Genomic DNA, 18,087 nt, shown 5'->3' with positions numbered 1-18,087 from the left:
TTATAAGATTGTCCAAGTATCACTTCTCAAAGGAATTACTTGTATTAGGGTCTGCTTCTGGGAGAAACCATACTAAGAAAGATAGGGGGTCACCATAACTCAGACGGTGAAGAGAAGACAGAGGAAACTGGGGTTGGATTATTTGGGCAGAATCTGAGAGAACTGAGTTGAGAAACTGCAGGAAGGCCTCTGGCTCCTTTGACAGCTCCTCAGAAGTCACTGTCTATATTGAAAATGTCACACTATTAGGAATTCAGAATGCTCTGTTTGCCATGCACATAACTAGTTGCTCTTTTCTTGCTGTATATGCAAGATCTTAGCTCACCCATCATTCATCCATTGTATTTGCATAGTTGGTGACTTTCTAAGATCCAGGTAAAAACCACCAAATCCACTAAATACCCCCTTGTTGTTAAAGTAACAACCCACAGAGGATCATTGACATTAGTCTACTGACACATAATCTGTGGAAAACAGATTTCTGTAATTCTGTGGTACAGAAAATCATTACCCCAAACATATTGTCTCCAGCAGACAATATCCTAGGGCCCAGAGCAAAGTTCTCACCAGAAACTGCATGCCACACATCTTCACTCTTCACTGATACCCTTGACTCTGAGAAGATCATAAATATTCATCACCGTGAAGAACGAGTCAGATCTGTTTCCAATGACAGGTCAGCATTGAAATCCTTTCACATAAACCTGCATGGATTCATAAACTTCTCCCCCACAGCCCTGCTCCCTCTCCTTGCCATACTCACACAAGTCCTCCAACGCAAGAGTTATTTCAAGTTGAGGCCTTTTGAAATAAGGAACAATCCTTGGATTCCTCTGTTAATTCCTTGGCCGCTTCTTGGGCCTCCTGATGCTGACCAAATCTAGATCAGGTGTGTTTATTTTGGACACCACGAGGCCTAGCCAGCGTGGCCAGCACAGAGCTGTCTGCAAAAAATTAGCTTTTGATATTTTTAAGAAGGGTGAAAAAGAACAAATTCAACCAGATTTCATTTCTTCAGCAGTTTGTGAGTTCGGATTGGCATCAGTTGGGAATATAATCGTCCAGGCTGTGTTTGAAAGAATGCTGTCTTTTTCCAGTTTGCAACGGCCTTCTCACCCCTCACCTGCCCTTATAGCCACCCCCTCTTGTTCCTGGAGTAGGAACAGCACCAGAGGAAACTTTTCTCATTGAGTCTCAGACAGCCTTGGCCTCACCAGCTTGTGATAGCCAAACAGGGCTGTGCCTCCTTTTTATTCCCAAATTACTATGGCCGAAGTCTCTATTGGCTTTACTGCTAAAAATTAGTCCACTCGTCTCAAACGAATTCCCCAGACTGTTCCTGAGAGGGTCTCCAAGGGCTGCCTCTCAAATGCTCTGTTTTATGCACTGTTGGATCCTCCCCCTGGCTTTCTCATCTTCCTCTGTGCTGCGAGGACTGCTGTTTGCTGTTGTCCTCTGATGATGACAATGCTAGTGGCCACTTCTCCAGTCTTATGGATCTTGTTTCCCTGACTACTGCATCCAACCAGTCCAGGCCAGCTTTGACAAGACTTGCCCAAAGGCTCAGGGAGAATGAAAATGCTCTCAGGAAAGTAGCTTCAGAGCTACCCTGGAGGTGGAGCTTGAAGGGCTTTGGTCGCGTGGCTCCGGGGCCTTCTTCCTGGGGGCCTTCACATCCCCTCTGTTATGCCCTCCACACAGCAATCTGCTTTGGCCTCCAGGCCCAACTGTGTCTTTACATATTCACTCCCTCCAGGCCATTGTCTTGTTTCATAGTCCTCCCAAATAGTTCGTTGCACTTTATTTTCCCAAACTCAGTGTTTTTTAATGGAAATGCCACTGGCCTGTTGAAAAGGGACTATTGTTTGCTGTGCAGGACCAGGCACAGCTCACTAAATACCAGTAGTGTCTTTCTCATGTTATTATGATAATGATTCAGTACCTGAATGAGAGCCTCCATTCACATGCAAGCTGAGGACAAGATTAAGGCCTTCACGCCCATCCCACCACAGTCTGTCCTCTGCTCCCAAAGTGCTAGAGCAAATGCTTGGACAAGAACACACACCCGCTCCACCTGCATTAGTCAGGGCTCTCCAGAGAAACAGAACAAATTGTGTGTGTGTGTGTGTGTGTGTGTGTGTGTGTGTGCGCGCATATATACATATACATATACATATGTATATATATGGAGAAAGATAGAGAGGGAGGAAAACAGAGACAAGAAAGACAGACTTATTTTAAGGCATTTCCTCATGATTGTGGAGGTTGGCAAATTCAAATTCTGCAGGACAAGTCCACGAGCTGGGGATCCAGGGAAGAGTTGATGTTGAAGCTCTAGTCTCAAGGCATCCTGGAGTTGCTTCTTCCTCACGGGACCTCGGTATTTTTTCTCTTAGGCCTTCAACTAATTGGACAGGGCCATCTACATTATGGATGGCAGTCTGCTTTACTCAAAGTCTACTGATGTAGATGTTAACACATCTAAAAGCAACATGTAGACTGGTGTTTGGCTAAACATCTGGACACCCAACCTTAGCCAAAATGACCCATGAAATTAACTATCACACCATCCAAGCACAAACACTACTCTTTAGACATAGGACAACCTCCATTCAAATTTAGAGGGGAAAAATTTCTCTAGTGGTTCAAGAACACAGTTCAGTCTGTGTTTCTGAACATGGAACACCTAACTCTACCCCGAAACACCTGCATTTGGGATATTTCATTTTTCAAGCTTCTCCAAGAATGGTGGAGCTTAACCTTCCATGTACAGACCTCAAATGATCCATTAAATGATTAGATTATCTCAAACATAGCTGTGCTTGCCTCAGAGTTAATATCCAGAATCTCCCATAGAAGGTGGAAGTTGCTCCTAAGCCTTACATTTTTAATCTTCTCAAGTTCAAAAGATGTAAAGGTGTGCTCCCCTCCTGGCACCTGTTAGACTCCCAGAGCAGCTGATGACCAATGTACTCCATGAACTGAAAAGAAAGCAGCTTCTGCTGAAATGAGAATTCTCCACAATTGCCATGCCCTGGGATGTACACTGTAATGTCTTCTGATTTGCAGAGTAGAGTTTTTCATTCATCCCTAGCCACGAGGGGCTTCAACACTGCTGTGAGACAGGAAAAGTCATAAGGATTATGTCTTTATACAGAAAGCAAGATTGAGTTTTCAAGTAAATCTATGAAAGCCTCTACAAATATTTTTATATCACCAAAGCAAAACACTAAAGACAATACACTAAAAAACATATAATGTCTAATTCACCTTCAATTTGTCATAATGAGTTCTGTATCTTTAACTTTCATTTACCATTCCTTAGACGCTGAAAGATGTTCATGATTTCGCTCCCCTAAAGTTTCAATATGAAGCTTATAAATTATTTTTATCTTTGCATATTATGAAATTCCTTCTTTGTGTCTGTTTCTTCTCTCTGAGTGTATACTGCCTTCCTGATGTTATCGCTTGGACTGGTTGACTCCCCAGAGATGCAGCACCAAAAACCTGTGCCATCAGGTTACACGTGTTCCGGTCCCCACTCCCCTTCTCCCTGCCCCTTCTGATGGATGAAGAAGTGCAGTTCTCAGGCTGTATGTACTTCTGCTTTTAACTTCCTTCATCTCTTCCAAAGTTTCATTCCAAAAACCTCCCCGCTCGTTTTGCTGTCTGCTCTGCCTCCTTTTTCTAGCCCTAACTCCCCGGGTTTCCTTATTCTCCACTTACTCCCTAAATAATCAGTTTATACCCACTGGGACTGAAATCTGCACAGAAATGGAGCCATTTATATACACTAGCATTTCACACAGGCAGATCTCAAGTTCAGGGAGAGGAAACTATTCTCTCTGAAATATGTCACTCCTGAAAAATGACCTCTGCAGAATGGTCAGTAAGTCTATCTCTGCCTCTTTGCTTCTTCTCCTCTCCTCCTTGATGATTTTTGGCCATAACAGAAGAGAAAGGGCTCTAGTGCTATTTTCTGGAAGAAAACAAAATTAAAGGATAAGGGTAGGAGTCATCAGGACAATTACTACCAACATTTCAAGCAAGCTTATTAAAAAGGCATTAACTTCCAATTACAGAAATCAATCATATTCGACTGCATAAAGGAATCTGAAAGACTGTTACTAATGAAAGTTATGGTGAACTTGAGGGTGAGGAACTGATTGGAAGGCAGAGGTTTAGAATATAGAGATCTCACATTTGTAAAAAGTTGTAGTTGGAGTCAATGACTGCCAAAGGGCCAAAGCTTTGCTTTGTAAAGCCATGAATTGTGACTATTGCAAAGACATGTGACTGTCCCCGCTGGGGAATAGGGGCACCTTTTATTTAGTCCACTGGGCCCAAGATAACTTGTTAATTTATCTTTCAGAAAAGAGAATAGGAGAAAACACAGATATCACATCATATATGAACATAATCAAGGCCTTAGAAACAATTGCAGTGGGTTTGCTTTCTTCTGTCCTCCATGCAATATTATTTGTAATTTGGTCCTCTCCCCCATGAGAATTATTCTTACTACTACCACCACCATCACTAACCCACTGATTGTGCACCTACAATGTGCCAGACACTGTGCTGTATGCTTAATGTATATTTTCTTTAATTCTTGCAGCAACCTTGCCGCGATAGGTGTTATCGTCCTGTTTTAACAAAGAAATAAAGTTGAAAGAGGTTAAATAGCCCAAGGTTACAGGCAGTAAGTGGCACCTGTTCCCAAAGCCCATGCTCTTTCCACTGCTCCAGGATTCTGCTATTTCTCCTGGCACTTTCCATTGCCCCTCCTCCCAAGGGAGCCTTCGCCACTGTTCAGTGGTCTCAGCAGGCCAGCCACCTCCCTCTGGCTTCCCACCTCCCTCTGGCTTCCCACCTCTACCATGATTTCCTAATGTCCCCCGCTGGCTCCTATCCTTTAGCTCAGCACCCTTTGGCTTCCTCGGATGATCCCCCTGAGTGGCACTAATATATCCCCACCCCCTGCCCGCCCTACCCCAACCCCCACCTCCGCAAGTAGGTGACGGCAGAGACAGAGGACAGGATTAGACGGCAGCCCTGGCCCATAGCACCCAAAAGAAGCAGCAAGCATATACAGCACATAACAAATGACTTTTGAACCTGAGAGCTAAAACCCTTGCCATTTGATCTTGCTTTTATTTATGAACTTATTGACAGGTTTCTCCTAATCTCCATGCTCTTCAGCCGGAGGACAGTTCTCACAACAAGAAAAACCAACTCCATAAGGCAATTATTTCACAGGCCGGCCGGCAGTTCGACCAGTATTGAGCCTCAACCGGGGCAGGTTTCTTCCTTTTGACTTTTTTAAAGCACTAGCTGATTTAAAATCAAGTGAATAGAATCAAGCTTTATCTTGGCATGAGAGAGTTTATTATTTACACCAAAGAGCAATGTACAACTTGCTGTTTTCATGTTTCAATCCGTCTAAAAGCTACGTATGTTGCCAAATCAAACATCTTAGTGCTTGGGGTTTATTTCATACCCTTAAGTGAAGCCTGCCATCCACCTCCACAATCAACAAGGGGCCAGTACAAACTAGCCTGCAGTGTGAGAAGGGGTGGAAATTACCTGCCCCACCCCCCACCAATACCAGAGCAGAGGAGCTTTGAATGCACCCAAGGCTCCAGCAAGGCCATGCTGCACACATGGGCCCTCCCCTCACCCCAGAGAGAAGCCCGTGCAACCAGAGTCATATTTTCAAATAGAAAAAAGGATGGTGATCTACAGCTATTCCTCCAGGGTAAGTCTTGGAAGCTGGTTATAGCCCTCCCTTGCTGAGGTAAGAACATCCAAGCATCTAAAGTAACATCTTTTGGATGGATGCCAACGCAATCATGAGCCCTCAGCTCCCTGAGGTATTTGGTACTTAACAGTTCATGCTGGTTGCTGAGCTGATATTTTTCCTATGCTTACCTACTTCCACATTTGTTTGAGCTTTTAACAAATGAGCTTATTTACTTAATTCTCTGAATATGTTCATGGAATATCATCACATACTGGAATAGTGATATTAATAAGCTCCTTAGCTTAATTAAGCATATACAATAGCCAAATGCCTAAGCTTCAGACAGAATGTGCTAATCTTGTATGATTATGATGATTACTTGGGTAGCCAGAATTAAAATCCCATAGAAAAAGAAGTTGAGTCTCCCAGACATGGTATAATTTGGTCATTTTTTATAAATGAGAGTACTCCCCAAAATGTCATCATCGTGTACTGTCCCAGTGATAAGAAAAGAACTGTCTTGAAATCCCAGACTGCTGTCTGGTGGTGTCATCGTGAGCTGAAATGCTCATCAATTATGAGGCACATCTTCCTCTACAAGACGGGGTCAAGGTGATGGGTGGTCTTGAGAAAATTCCGGGGGAGGGGAAATACAGGAGGGGGAATCAAGGCAAGTTACAATGTGCTTTTCTTGAAATTACTGATTTTTTTTTTTAGAATGGGCTGTTTTTTCCTCTCTCTGTGACTTAATGATGTTACCAAATATGGTGTTTGACATACTAAATGAAGAGTCTTGAATTCTGGACAACTAAAGTGTCATTTTGGAATGAAAAGGCTTACAAACACTCACCCAGCATTTAGACTATTCCTGGCCTTTCTCTCAGGGCTTCATCACTGAACTTTTCTCTTTGGGGAACCCAGGGAAGAACCTGTCTTCCTCTGCTCCCAAGGAGGGCTGAAGGCTTCTCAGAGCCCCCGCCCCCCTGAGCCCAGGCCAATGGGCTGCTGCTGCCCTTCTGGGATCCCTCTGACTCCCCATCCTCCACCCTCACCCCTTCTTCATCAGCAGGCTCCTGGGTAATAACAGAGCTCTGACGATTAAGCTAAAACACTCGTCAATTCCCCCAGCGCTGTACTGAGACTTGAGTTGTGAATATGTTCGGTCAGCACGCATGACAGATGACATCACATGTGTGGCAGATGCCCAAGCATCATTTTCAGCATGCTCTATAATATCACATTTTCCTCTCAAGAAAATGTATTACAGTGGATTTTTAATTTTTCATTTCTTCTTATCAATATATATAAATATACTTTTATATAAATCATTAATTATAAATACTTATTAAAGTATGATTTTTTTCTTATTAAAGTATGATTTTTACTTGGCTCTACCTCTGCTACCCAATTCATCTTCCACCCCACATCCACCCTCAGGTAATCCATCATGACAGCTCTGTAGATGTCCATTCACATAACTTCCATGCTCGTCTGTCATACATACATGTGCACAGGTGCGCACATGTGTGCACGTGCACACACACATGCGCACACACAGTTATATGCACAAACGTGCTTCTAAGGCTCCCGCTATTGTTTGTCTAACCAAGAACAGGATCGCTTACATCCTTTTTTCCCATTGTCCCTTTTTTTTCCCTTTCTCCTCTTCTGCTCTGTTGAATTGTTAAAATTTTGGCATTCCCTCCCCACAACCCTCACCCCTGCCTTTTTTCTGATCCTCTATTGATTTGGCTGCTATATGTGTTTTTATTTTTCTCGCATTAAAAAATAACTATAACAATATTTGTAGATACCCCAAATACATCCTCCTTCTACCCACGTCCAAGGCTATAGCTTGTTGTAACTCCCTGTTGGACTTCTCTCACCTTATCTCCATCTTGCTATTACTGCTTAAAGTTTTAGTTTTTACACACACACATACACACACACACATACACACACACACACACAGGGTTTTTATGGTCGACAGTTAAATATTTTTATTTAAATATTTTGTTTTTATGCTCACCATTGCTTCTCTTATCCTACATATTGTTTATTTTTCTTTTTGCTGATCGTAATGATTTCATACACTTATGCAGTTCTTATGGCAGGCACTCTTCTAAGCACTTTACATGTGTGACCTAATTCAATCCTCACAGCAGATACTCTTGTTATCTCTAGTTTTAACTTGCCCAACTGTGCACAGAGTAAGTGGCCCAGCTGGTATGCAAACCAGGGAGTCTGGCTCCAGAGTCCATGCACTTAACATTCGTGTTTGGCTGCCTCTCAGTTGCATTCTCCTGGGGGCAGAGAGGTTCTGTGGGTGGTATGTGCCTCCTCAGAGCAGAAAATGTGAATGGTAGTTTGACTATAAAATTTAAGATGACGTAATTTCCCTTCATTGTCTCCTAGCACCTAATGCCATTGAGGTGGGGGCCATTGTCTGAGCTGGTCTGTTGCAGGTCCCCTGGAAGCTGGTATAAGTGGCTCTGCGGTTTCACTTTGATGTGTCTAGGGGTGGATTTATTTTAATTTATCCCACTCAATACTCAGAGTGCACCTTCACCCTGAGGGCTTATGTTTTTCTTCAATTCTGGAAAATCTCACCTGCTATCTCTTCAAATATCTCTTCCTCCACATTGCCCAGTCCCCTCTTCTAAAACTCCTGTGACACAGAAGATGAAGCCTCTCAGTCTCTTCTCTGTGACTTTTAACTGCACTTTTCCATTTTTATCTCTTCTGCTTTCTGTGCTATGTTTGGACAAATTTTTCTCCACTGTCTTCCAATACACTGATTTGCCTTTAACCCATTTTCTGTTTAGAAAAAAAAAAAAAAATGCATCTCACTGCCAGCATTCATTTAACATCACACATAGGAATGCTACATTTTCTAGGATTTGACATTTTTAGTGATCAAGAATTACTATATTTTGTAAATAGAAATACCACTACTAAAGACAGAATATAATAAATAGAATAATTTCATTTGTTTCCAAAGACTATCGATATACTAGAACGATGCAAAAATAATAATAAGAGTGAGATATTTCATGGCAAACTTTGCAGGTAAGGTTAAGATTATAATCCCCAAGTCATCTCAGGGTAAAAGCTGCAGCCGCACGCACCGCAGGCAAGTTAGTATTCTAGGGGCAAATAGGAAATGGGCTAAAAGAGGTCAAGTCTGCTTTATTCCCTTATTCCTTCTGTTGTCTTTTTTGTTTCAATCACTCTAATTTTTGTTACAAAATTTTTTTCCTATTCATTTATCTTATTTCATTTATACCTATTCATTGCATAATTTCTCATTCCTCTTAAAGAAAACTTATACCTTCATTAATCTCTTTGAGTATTTTCAACATGCTTATTTTAACATCTGTCTTGGAAGCATAGACTGGCATAGTCATTATGGAGAGCAGCACCTCAAATTAAGTGTACAGAACTGCTGAGTCCCAGCAGAGAAATTTTCTCACAGACTTATAAGACCATATGTTCGAGGATGATCATCACAGCACTGTTTGTGTTAAGGGAGGCAATCTAGTTGTTTAAACTTAAGGAAAGAGAAAAGAAATGTTGGGGTGTGCACTATGGAATGTATATAGTAGTTAGAAACTGAAAATTAGATTCACATGCAGAAAAATGGGTAGATGTCAAAAACAGCACTGATAAATAAAAAACAGAATAAGATCTATAGCATAACATCACTTTCATAGCTTAAAAAACTTTAACACAAATCGTAAGAATACATACAATACAAGGATATGCATCAAGCCGATGAGAATTCTGGCTTATTGGAGGAAGAGGAGAAGGCATGAGGTGTGAGAGTAAAAATGCACACACACATTCATACAGACTGATGAGGATGCTGTGCCATAAAGAAGAGTAAGACGAATTCCACCCTCTGTGCTTCTGCATCCATAAATGTCTTTATCTGCATGTCCAGGAAATTACTTTCATCTGCAATGAATTCATGTTCCAACTATTGATTTTGCTGTCTTTTTTTAGCATTAGACTTCTTCCTATATTTTGCCATTTTGGTGTGCAGCCTCATTTTTAATGAAACATTTTATTTCTTTCTCTTCCTCTCTGTCCCTTTGTACACATCCCGGTCTCTCTGACAGACTCTCCAGCCCCCCAGTGCAGAAGCAGCTCTAATAATGATCATTTAGAGTGACGTTCCACGGCAGTATTGGACTGTGTTTGATACGGTCATAGAGTCAGTGAGTAGCTTGAATTAGCAACTGGAGAGAGCCTGACTTTGTACTTTTCTTCCTCACTGAGCTTGAACCATAGCTCCAAGCAACATCTGGCAGCACTTATTTCTTTCTCAGTCCCCTTTCAATCACACATTGGGTCATGGGGTGGTCTCACCCCAACCTGCAGCGTCATACTGTGAGCCAGGCTCTTATCTTGCATAATACACTTTTAATCACCCTGCTATTTCTGGACCCAGAGCCCTGAAAGCTGAGACTTAGGCTCCACTCACCATTTTGCATTTCTGTCCTACTTCTAATCTTCAGAAATATATCTTGTAATCTAATCTAGCGAAGTCATCTTAATATTCTCTTTTCTAAAAAAAATCTTATCCACCATTGCTATAGTGAGAAGAGGCGGTTCCTGTCTCAATAGATATTCAAATTATATAAACAACTTTAGGTAAAACCTGATGAAATGTATATTAACAAGGAGGAGATGAATATGCCTGATTTGAAAAATTCAAAGGATTTATACACTCCTGTTCATTAGAAATTCATCTAAAGATTATATATTTAATTTATGTTAAGCTCATTATTTTCACAAATAGCCTTACAAACAACAGCCTTTAGGGAAAATAACCTTTTAGTAACCACCATACTCTATGTTAGTACAAAGAAACTGGCTTCCCACATCACAGCTGAAATCAACACCCCAATTCAGAACCACTAACCAGACCTTTTATTTCAAAGAGGCCCCTCAGACAGGAAGAATATTCTGTGTATTCTCCCCTCATCCTAATTCTACTATTGATATTTCTTTTTAGTTGATTTTACTGGATTACTATAGTACTATAGTAGAAAAGAAGAATAGATATTACCTGGGTCCAGAGCCCTCAGTGATTACCCAGGACCCTGGACTCTCATATAAACAGATCTCAGTCTCCACCCAGCACCATCCCAAGCACTCCCTTCCAACCTGTGCCCCAAACTAATGTGTATCTGGCCTTCTGCACCCTGTTGCCCAAAGTCCTCTGTGATTGGAATGCCTTGCTCAACCCCAACTTAACACTTCTTCTCAAGTCTTACCTTTAGTAATGATGACTTTCCTAATGCCACTAACCCACCTTTCCTGCCTGTAACTTATCTCTATCATCAATTTAATGTGTAACCACTTGGCCTATAGGGCCTATCATCTTATGTATGCAGTATTTTTTCAATATGTCTGACAGTGCCTTAATACCTAAAACTAGTGCGGTGTATTGTTTATGCTCGTATGTTATCCCTTGATTTTTCCAAGAATCTTGAGATATAATAAAGCAGATATTATAACAGTTATTATTTCCATTTTTCAAATGATAAAGTTGATGCTTGGAGATGTTAACTAGAAAGTAACAGAATGGAGATTTGAACTGAATTCTGTCTACTAACAAATTTGTAACCACTTTCTAATATAACCAAAATGACCAAGAGGTTTGCTTCATCTCAAGACCAATTCCAAGAGACTGGTTATAGCTGCCCAAAAGCCAAACTCAGGCTCAGCAGGAAAGCAAACCATCCATGATGGAAGAGCAAGGTCAGCCATGGGTCCAGCTTTAAAAAGAAGAGCACACAGGCCACCTGTTCGCTGCCCCCTATATCACGCTAACTTTTGTGAACTAGACTAGAGTCTTCTACTCGTTCATGTATTCCACAGCACTTAGAATATAGTGTTTACCGTATAGTCTATGAGTGCAAATATTTACTAATTGCAAGCTACATCAACATCTTCAATAAAGCACCACAACACAGAAATGGCTCTCGCAGCCTGCAGCAGCAGTACGAAGGGAGTCGTAAGTGAATAGCTCTGCTCTGGACAAGCTAAGCAGCTTTCAGTTGGCGAATGATTCCAAACTAACATGCATGCAAAATAGAGTGTGAAGCTTAAGGAAAATGGTTTGATCTAAAAGACTGAATATCAATGTAAAAAATAAGTCTTGCTTCTGCATGATGATAATACTTTTCACACGTACTACTTGATACAGAGAAACTATATACCAAGCAGGGCACATACCCCATATGTAGTTACTTCTAAGGTCACGCATCTCCTCTGAAGCTCCCCTCATCACTGCAGGCTCAGTGTACCCTCTCTACCTGCTGCTGCCACCCCCACTCTGTCAATTAATGAATCAGAAAAGGAGAAAAGGTGTTTCCAGCATGCACTTTTGTAAATTACTGGAGACAAAATTACTAATTACCATTCTCTGACAAGCCAAGTTCTCCTCCCTTCCCTGCTTCCCTCTCAGACCACCTCCTGCCTCAGGCTGGAAGTTCTGTTTCTGTTTCATCTCTTTACCATACCTCGGGATGGAGATGTGTCCAGGAACCCAGGCCAAAACCAGCAAATTTATCACCATGCTAATGACAGCAAGCTGCATGCTGAGTGAATTCTGCAGTCCCCCTCAACTTTTTCATGCCAAAACCTGTGGAGCTGCAAGATCCAGCAGATTACAGAGACTTATCTACATGTGAAGAATGGTTCTGTTGGAAAATGCAATTAGGTATCATCCATAAGTCTATTTTGAGAGGCTTGTTTGGGAAAATCTCAAAAACAAAAATTTCCATGTGGTAAGAGATGTTAGCCAATTCGCCAAAACTGAGCATCAATAAACACATATTAAACGTACATTTATCTATATGGAGTGTTATAAAGACCGACGTTTTGTACACTAGGAATAGCTCATTGTTCTGAGAGTAGATATTTATGTTTGTGGAGTTTATAGAACTTCCAGTCCTGGTGGCAAAATCCCCCTCTCTATTTACATGAGCAGCTCTTCCCACCCCAGGGGCTGCAGAGAATCTTTAACCCTGTCATTCCAAAATAACTTCCTCAGGGTTTTGGAGAAGGAGCCTGGTCATTCCAATAGGAGTCAGGAAGTCATGACATACTAGGCTGAGCACCTACTGGGGACAAGGCATGAGATGGGAGGTGCACAGCTGGGGAGCCCTGTGGTCAGAAATGCAAGATGTTGAGGAGGCTCAATGTCACAAAGATAGTTTTCCTGGAGGAATGCAACCCACTGTGTGCTACAAGAGCAGGTCGCTGTCCAATCTCATTAGGAAGGAGGAACCCAGGCACGTACGAGGATCAAGGTGCCAGATATCCAAGAAATAGTCCAGACATCAAGGCAGCATTGGCTCTCCATACTGAGAAAGCCCTTAATGGCTGACTCTAAATCAAGAGACATGTCTAAATGGTGTGTTGCATTTGTTACAGCACCATCTCCTTTTGTTTGAAGAATGTATATACTAGTCTTCTTTAAAATTCAAGTCAGCAATATTTCATGCAAACTGGAGTCTCAGCCCAGCAGCACCCTTACACCCCTACTTTTTCACTATGCTGATTGACAGAGACAATAAGGGTTATGTTGCTCAGAGAAGGAAGGAGATCCTATCTGTGGCTGTGGCTGGCCTGGGTTTTGGGTGATGTTCCTGTTGTCTCCAGGCTCTTCCAATACTTATCCTTAGGCCAGGTTTCCACCTCCCCAACTGCCCTTCAACACACTCCCTGGTTCCCACCTTCTCTCACTTGCAATTAGGGTGTGATCATTGCTTATGCCCAATCTTCAGCTTCCTCTCCAGTAGGGACACATGGAAGGCAATGCACAGACTTGCATGATGACACACCCAGAAACAGCAGCCTCCAATGGGAAGCTGAAGGAACTGATAATGTTTAACCCAGAAAGGACAAGTCTAAGTGGAGAAATTGTAGCATCCTCAAAGGTGCGAAGCGCTCTCACTGCCAACAAAAGAGAATCCTTTTTCTATGCTGTTCCAGAGAACAGACCAGGTTCAAATCTAAAAGTTACAAGGAAGCAGGTGTTGACACCACATCAATAATTTCTTATATACAGTTTAATCAGTGGAGCAGCCTGGACGCATACAAGTTGGAGGTGAAATGACCGTTTCATTCTGTACTAAGGATTGCTAAATTGAGTGGGAAGTTAAACTGAATGACCTCTATCATGCCTCTCAATCATAACATTCTAGGAGTGCCCTAAAACCTTTTGTAAGTGACAAGGTCTCCTATGACTGCTTTACTGTCTACTCATCTTTTGAGAACTCTGTTTAGCTGTAGCCTTCGAGGCATAGTATGAAGTTTATGTTAAGAAAGAAATATATTAGACAAGGGAGCAATGAAGTTCCCAGGCTTTCCTGGAATCCCCCAGTGGCCTGATCACATCTCCCAAATGGAACACGCAATATAGACAAAACTGACATTTTAACAAGTGTGCTGGGCCCTTGGACATAAACAAACCCCAGGGCTGCTGTTTTACCCATCCCTCAAGCACGAAATCATGGAGTTTTAGAGGTGGAGGAAACCTGGAGGTCATTTTGCCCCAACTCCTACCCAGGGCAGAGATTCTCATTCTGACAACCCAATGCATGGTTACCCAGTTTCTGCTTGAGCACTTTCGGGAAAGGGTCATTGTTTTACCAGGCGATTTAGTCCATCTTGAGACAACTTAATCCATGTTGAGACAGTCCTCGACATGGGCTGTTTCTTCCTCATATTGAGCCCCAAGTCTGCCTTTATTCGACTTGATTTTTGCCCTCAGCAAAAACAAATTCGTTTTCTCATTCAACAGTTTTACACTGGTAAAGACGGCCATTATCTCCAAATCTCCTCTCCAAGTATTTTCTTCCCCATCTAAATATCTCTGGTCACCTCAGATATTTCTCAAATGGCATGGGTTTAGACCCCTCACCATCTTCTAAATATTTTCTATTTTACTAATGCTCCTTATAAAGAATAGATCCTAGAACAAATACCAACCATAGTCTGACCACTGCAAAATACAATGGGGCTATCACCTCCCTTGATCTACCCACTATGCCTTTATTAATGCAACCTAGAAGTTTTTGTGTTTCAAACCAAATGATCAATAGCTGTGTTCACATTAAGATTATCATTAACCAAAACCACCATCATTTATATTTGACACAATTTTGTATAGCTTAAAAGAATGAAGTGGATTTAAAAGAGGCCCTATACATTATTAATACATTAAATCCTGTCTCCCTAAATAAGAGACAAGAGCCCTAGCCAAAATTATTAATGACAGACTAAGAAAATTGGACCCCAAGATGTCTGAATCCAAAGGTGAAATGTATACTGGCAGTGATGTGCCAGGGCCCTTGCCTTTGCAGCCTCTTTCTCCAATAAAATCCAGGGCATGACGGGCTTTTCTTGGAAGCTATATCTGCTCTTGTCTCCCTTACTTCACCTATATTCTTTTTTTTAGTTTGCCACATGCTCCTGAGACCAAGTCTTCCTCAAGCCCATTGAGAACTCACAAGTGGTTTTCCTCTGTGTCTTCGACAGGTCGCTTGAAGGAAGAAATCACCCAGCGGCATCTGCAGCAAGTAGCTCTAGGTGGGTACAAAGTGGAGCCTGCAAGAGGAAGGTAAAGGTGATACAAGCTGATCTGTCTTGGAAGCCTACACCAGATAAAAGATAACTCATTCAAAACCCTTGGGGAGGTGAAGGAAGACAAGGTTTGCTGTCAGGGCAGCTTCCTCCAGGTGTTCTCCTCTCTGGAACCAGTTTCCCTGACCTGTGTGCTTGGTTCCACCGTCAGCACCTGGCACCCCCATCCTCCCAGCTGCTGCCTCATCCTGTGACACCCCAACCTAAATTTACCCGTATGTCCCAGCCCCTCAAGATCCTTTCTACTAACTAATCCTGACAGTAATGATTGGTGACAAAAACAGCTTCCGTTTGCTGAGCCGTCTCTCTGCACCACTTTATGTGACTGTCTCCTTCCACCCTCACAACAGTCCTAAGAGCTAAGCGCAGTTTCTGTATGAAAGGTGATTCAATGACTTGCCCAAAGTCACATGGCTAGAAAGTATTGAAACTGGGATTTGAACCCAGTTCTCTGAGTCCAAACTTGGTGTTCTTAGCCCCCATGCTATTTACTACCCACAACACTGACAGACACACTCCAATGCACTAATAATGCAAACACTAAACCAACACAGTGATATTCTAAGAGGCCTTTGGCACCTTTTAGGTAGTGGACATCTGCAGAAAATACTCCCTTCGGATACATTACCCAAAGAAGTTACCTGGGAGGAGTGTGCAGCTCCCAGGAAGACTAATGGAGCAGGCATCCAGGGTAGAACCAGCTTGTTTCTTCTCCAGCTAGCGTGGGACCAAGCCCATATAGAGCTTAGATTAAATAAGCAATTTGTGTAATGCAAACAAGGGATTGCCCTAGAGATGGCCTGGCCCTTGAGTAACCTGTAATTGGAGAAATCCAGCACTCAAGACCTCTGAGGGGAAATGGAGGAGAGCCCCAAAGTCATGAGGCTGACCCGTTTGACCCTAGTAACTTGGATAATTAGGAAGGTTAGTTGTTTAGTTTCATTAATAATAATAATTATATCAAATATCTACTGGTTACATCAGAAACATAGAACAAAGATGCCTAAGACACACTGACTGGAGCTTGAGCTTCCCACTGTTGGCCCCAGGACTGAGGGGTCAGGTAAATGTGCCAGGCCTGCCCTCCCAATGCCAGACACTTAGCTCATAGCTGAGATTCTGCCCAGTGCCTTCTTCAACAAGAAGCCAGGGATTCCACAGGGTCCTAACTATTAGGGTTGGGCTTGGAAAGGGCATAATGACCTCTCTTGGAAAGCTGTGCCGAAGTGAACTTTGGGCCTCCTGGGTGGATCACTGAATGGGGAATCATTCCGTAAGGGCTGCCATGTGGACTCTTCTCCAGTTTTAATAATTCTGGTTGATTAGCAACAATGATGTGGAAAATGCCACTAAACAATTCCAGGGGCATTTTTCATCTAGGGCCTGGGAAACATTTTCATGGCTGTCAGGACAAGAGATGCTTCATCCTCTCTGCCCCCCAGGCCCTGGCTCTCCTGGGCCCTTGGAAAACTACTGCACAGCTTCAACCACAGACCTCTGCTCACTCTTGGGAAGCCTTCTTCTGAATTACAGCAGGTGTCAGGTTCAGCAGAGGCCAGCTTTGCCTGAAGTAATCAGCCAACTTCAAACAGAAAGCACTTTGGCTGGAAGTCTAATTAAGAGCATTTGAAATACCTATTTATTTTAAAAGCATACTGTTCCAATTAAAGAAGAATTGTTAACATCTCCCAGCTGCCATTTTGAGATTCAATGCCATGTTGCTGTCCAAACTCCTTAGGAGCTTGTCTGAGGAAGCTTTGGAACCACCGGTGCTCACGTGTCCCAGGTGACCACAGTGCAGACGGGAATTCTTCTCATTGAGAGAAACCTCTCGGCGCAACGGATTGTTTATAGGGCCGTTTGCTGCCTTGACCCTCACCCTTCAGACTAGCGCTGGGGCTGAAGCCTAAAAGCAACTCAGTTCGTTTGGCTTCCTGATGTTCTGGAACAGGCTTCTGGTGGAAGAATGAAGCAGTGACTACATCTGCTCTTGCCCTCCCGTTTCTTTGCCTTTTGTGTGTCTTGCATTCCCTCCCCACTTCCTGTTCTATTCCTTCTTCATCTCCTTCTTCTCTTCACATTTCCTCACCCTCCATTTTAAGTATTCCCTTTGGTATTGTTTCTTTTGCCTCCATGTTCCTAAATTTCCATGAAAGTGTAGGTGAGATGAGGTTGGTTGTTTGGAAGGAGGAGGAGGAGGTTATGAGCAAGTCTGAGCAGAAGAATTTTTCTCATGTATTTTGTATAAAAATATGACTCTGTATGTATGAGTAGACAAATGCCCAAGAAAAGTTGTACAAAGACAGCCTCATATCTCAAAGGAGCAAAGATTTAGTGGTGAAGTGAGACGTGCCATGTGGAAGAGATTGTAGACTGACGATCCAGCACTGTGCTAGAGCCGGCTTGGTCATGTCAGAAGAGCGATAGTTACTGTTTCAGGAATTTTGGGAGCCGTGGTTAAACACAGCTGTTGCTTAAAATTAAATTATATAAACTTACAATTAAATAAATTATATTTAAAAAGCAAAGGTAACAGATACTCCAAATTCATCACTTCCTAATTAATTTACTGCATTTTACTATTATCTCTGCCCTTGGAGTCACTGACATCTACTGCGTCTCCATCACAGAAATACTGTCTGACGGTGGCCTACTGTGCCTGTCTTCCTAATCTCACGTTCAGC

General features: G+C 42.4%; 1 protein-coding gene and 1 long non-coding RNA gene across 9 annotated transcripts in view; one reads left to right on the top strand and one right to left on the bottom strand.

Annotated features, from left to right (window-relative positions):
- Positions 1 to 749, bottom strand: part of LOC107515464 — a 76,872-nt gene extending 76,123 nt beyond the window's left edge. The window contains exon 1 of the long non-coding RNA XR_001598015.2: positions 568 to 749. This is a non-coding gene — a long non-coding RNA (uncharacterized LOC107515464). The remainder of the gene's footprint in view (positions 1 to 567) is intronic.
- KIF6 (kinesin family member 6) overlaps positions 1 to 18,087 on the top strand; it is a 353,330-nt gene that overhangs the window by 293,814 nt on the left and 41,429 nt on the right. For 7 of the 8 annotated variants that reach the window (XM_036217598.1, XM_036217600.1, XM_016154315.2 and 4 more), the window contains one exon: positions 15,299 to 15,349. In XM_036217598.1, coding sequence (XP_036073491.1) covers positions 15,299 to 15,349 — 51 coding nt within the window. Of the gene's footprint in view, positions 1 to 15,298; positions 15,350 to 16,783; positions 17,223 to 18,087 lie in introns of those variants that run through there. The other variant, XM_036217601.1, reaches the window with a different exon arrangement.

Source organism: Rousettus aegyptiacus, unplaced genomic scaffold, assembly GCF_014176215.1.
Source record: "Rousettus aegyptiacus isolate mRouAeg1 unplaced genomic scaffold, mRouAeg1.p scaffold_m13_p_1, whole genome shotgun sequence".
NCBI lineage: Eukaryota > Metazoa > Chordata > Mammalia > Chiroptera > Pteropodidae > Rousettus > Rousettus aegyptiacus.
This window is presented reverse-complemented; position numbering and strand designations above follow the sequence as displayed.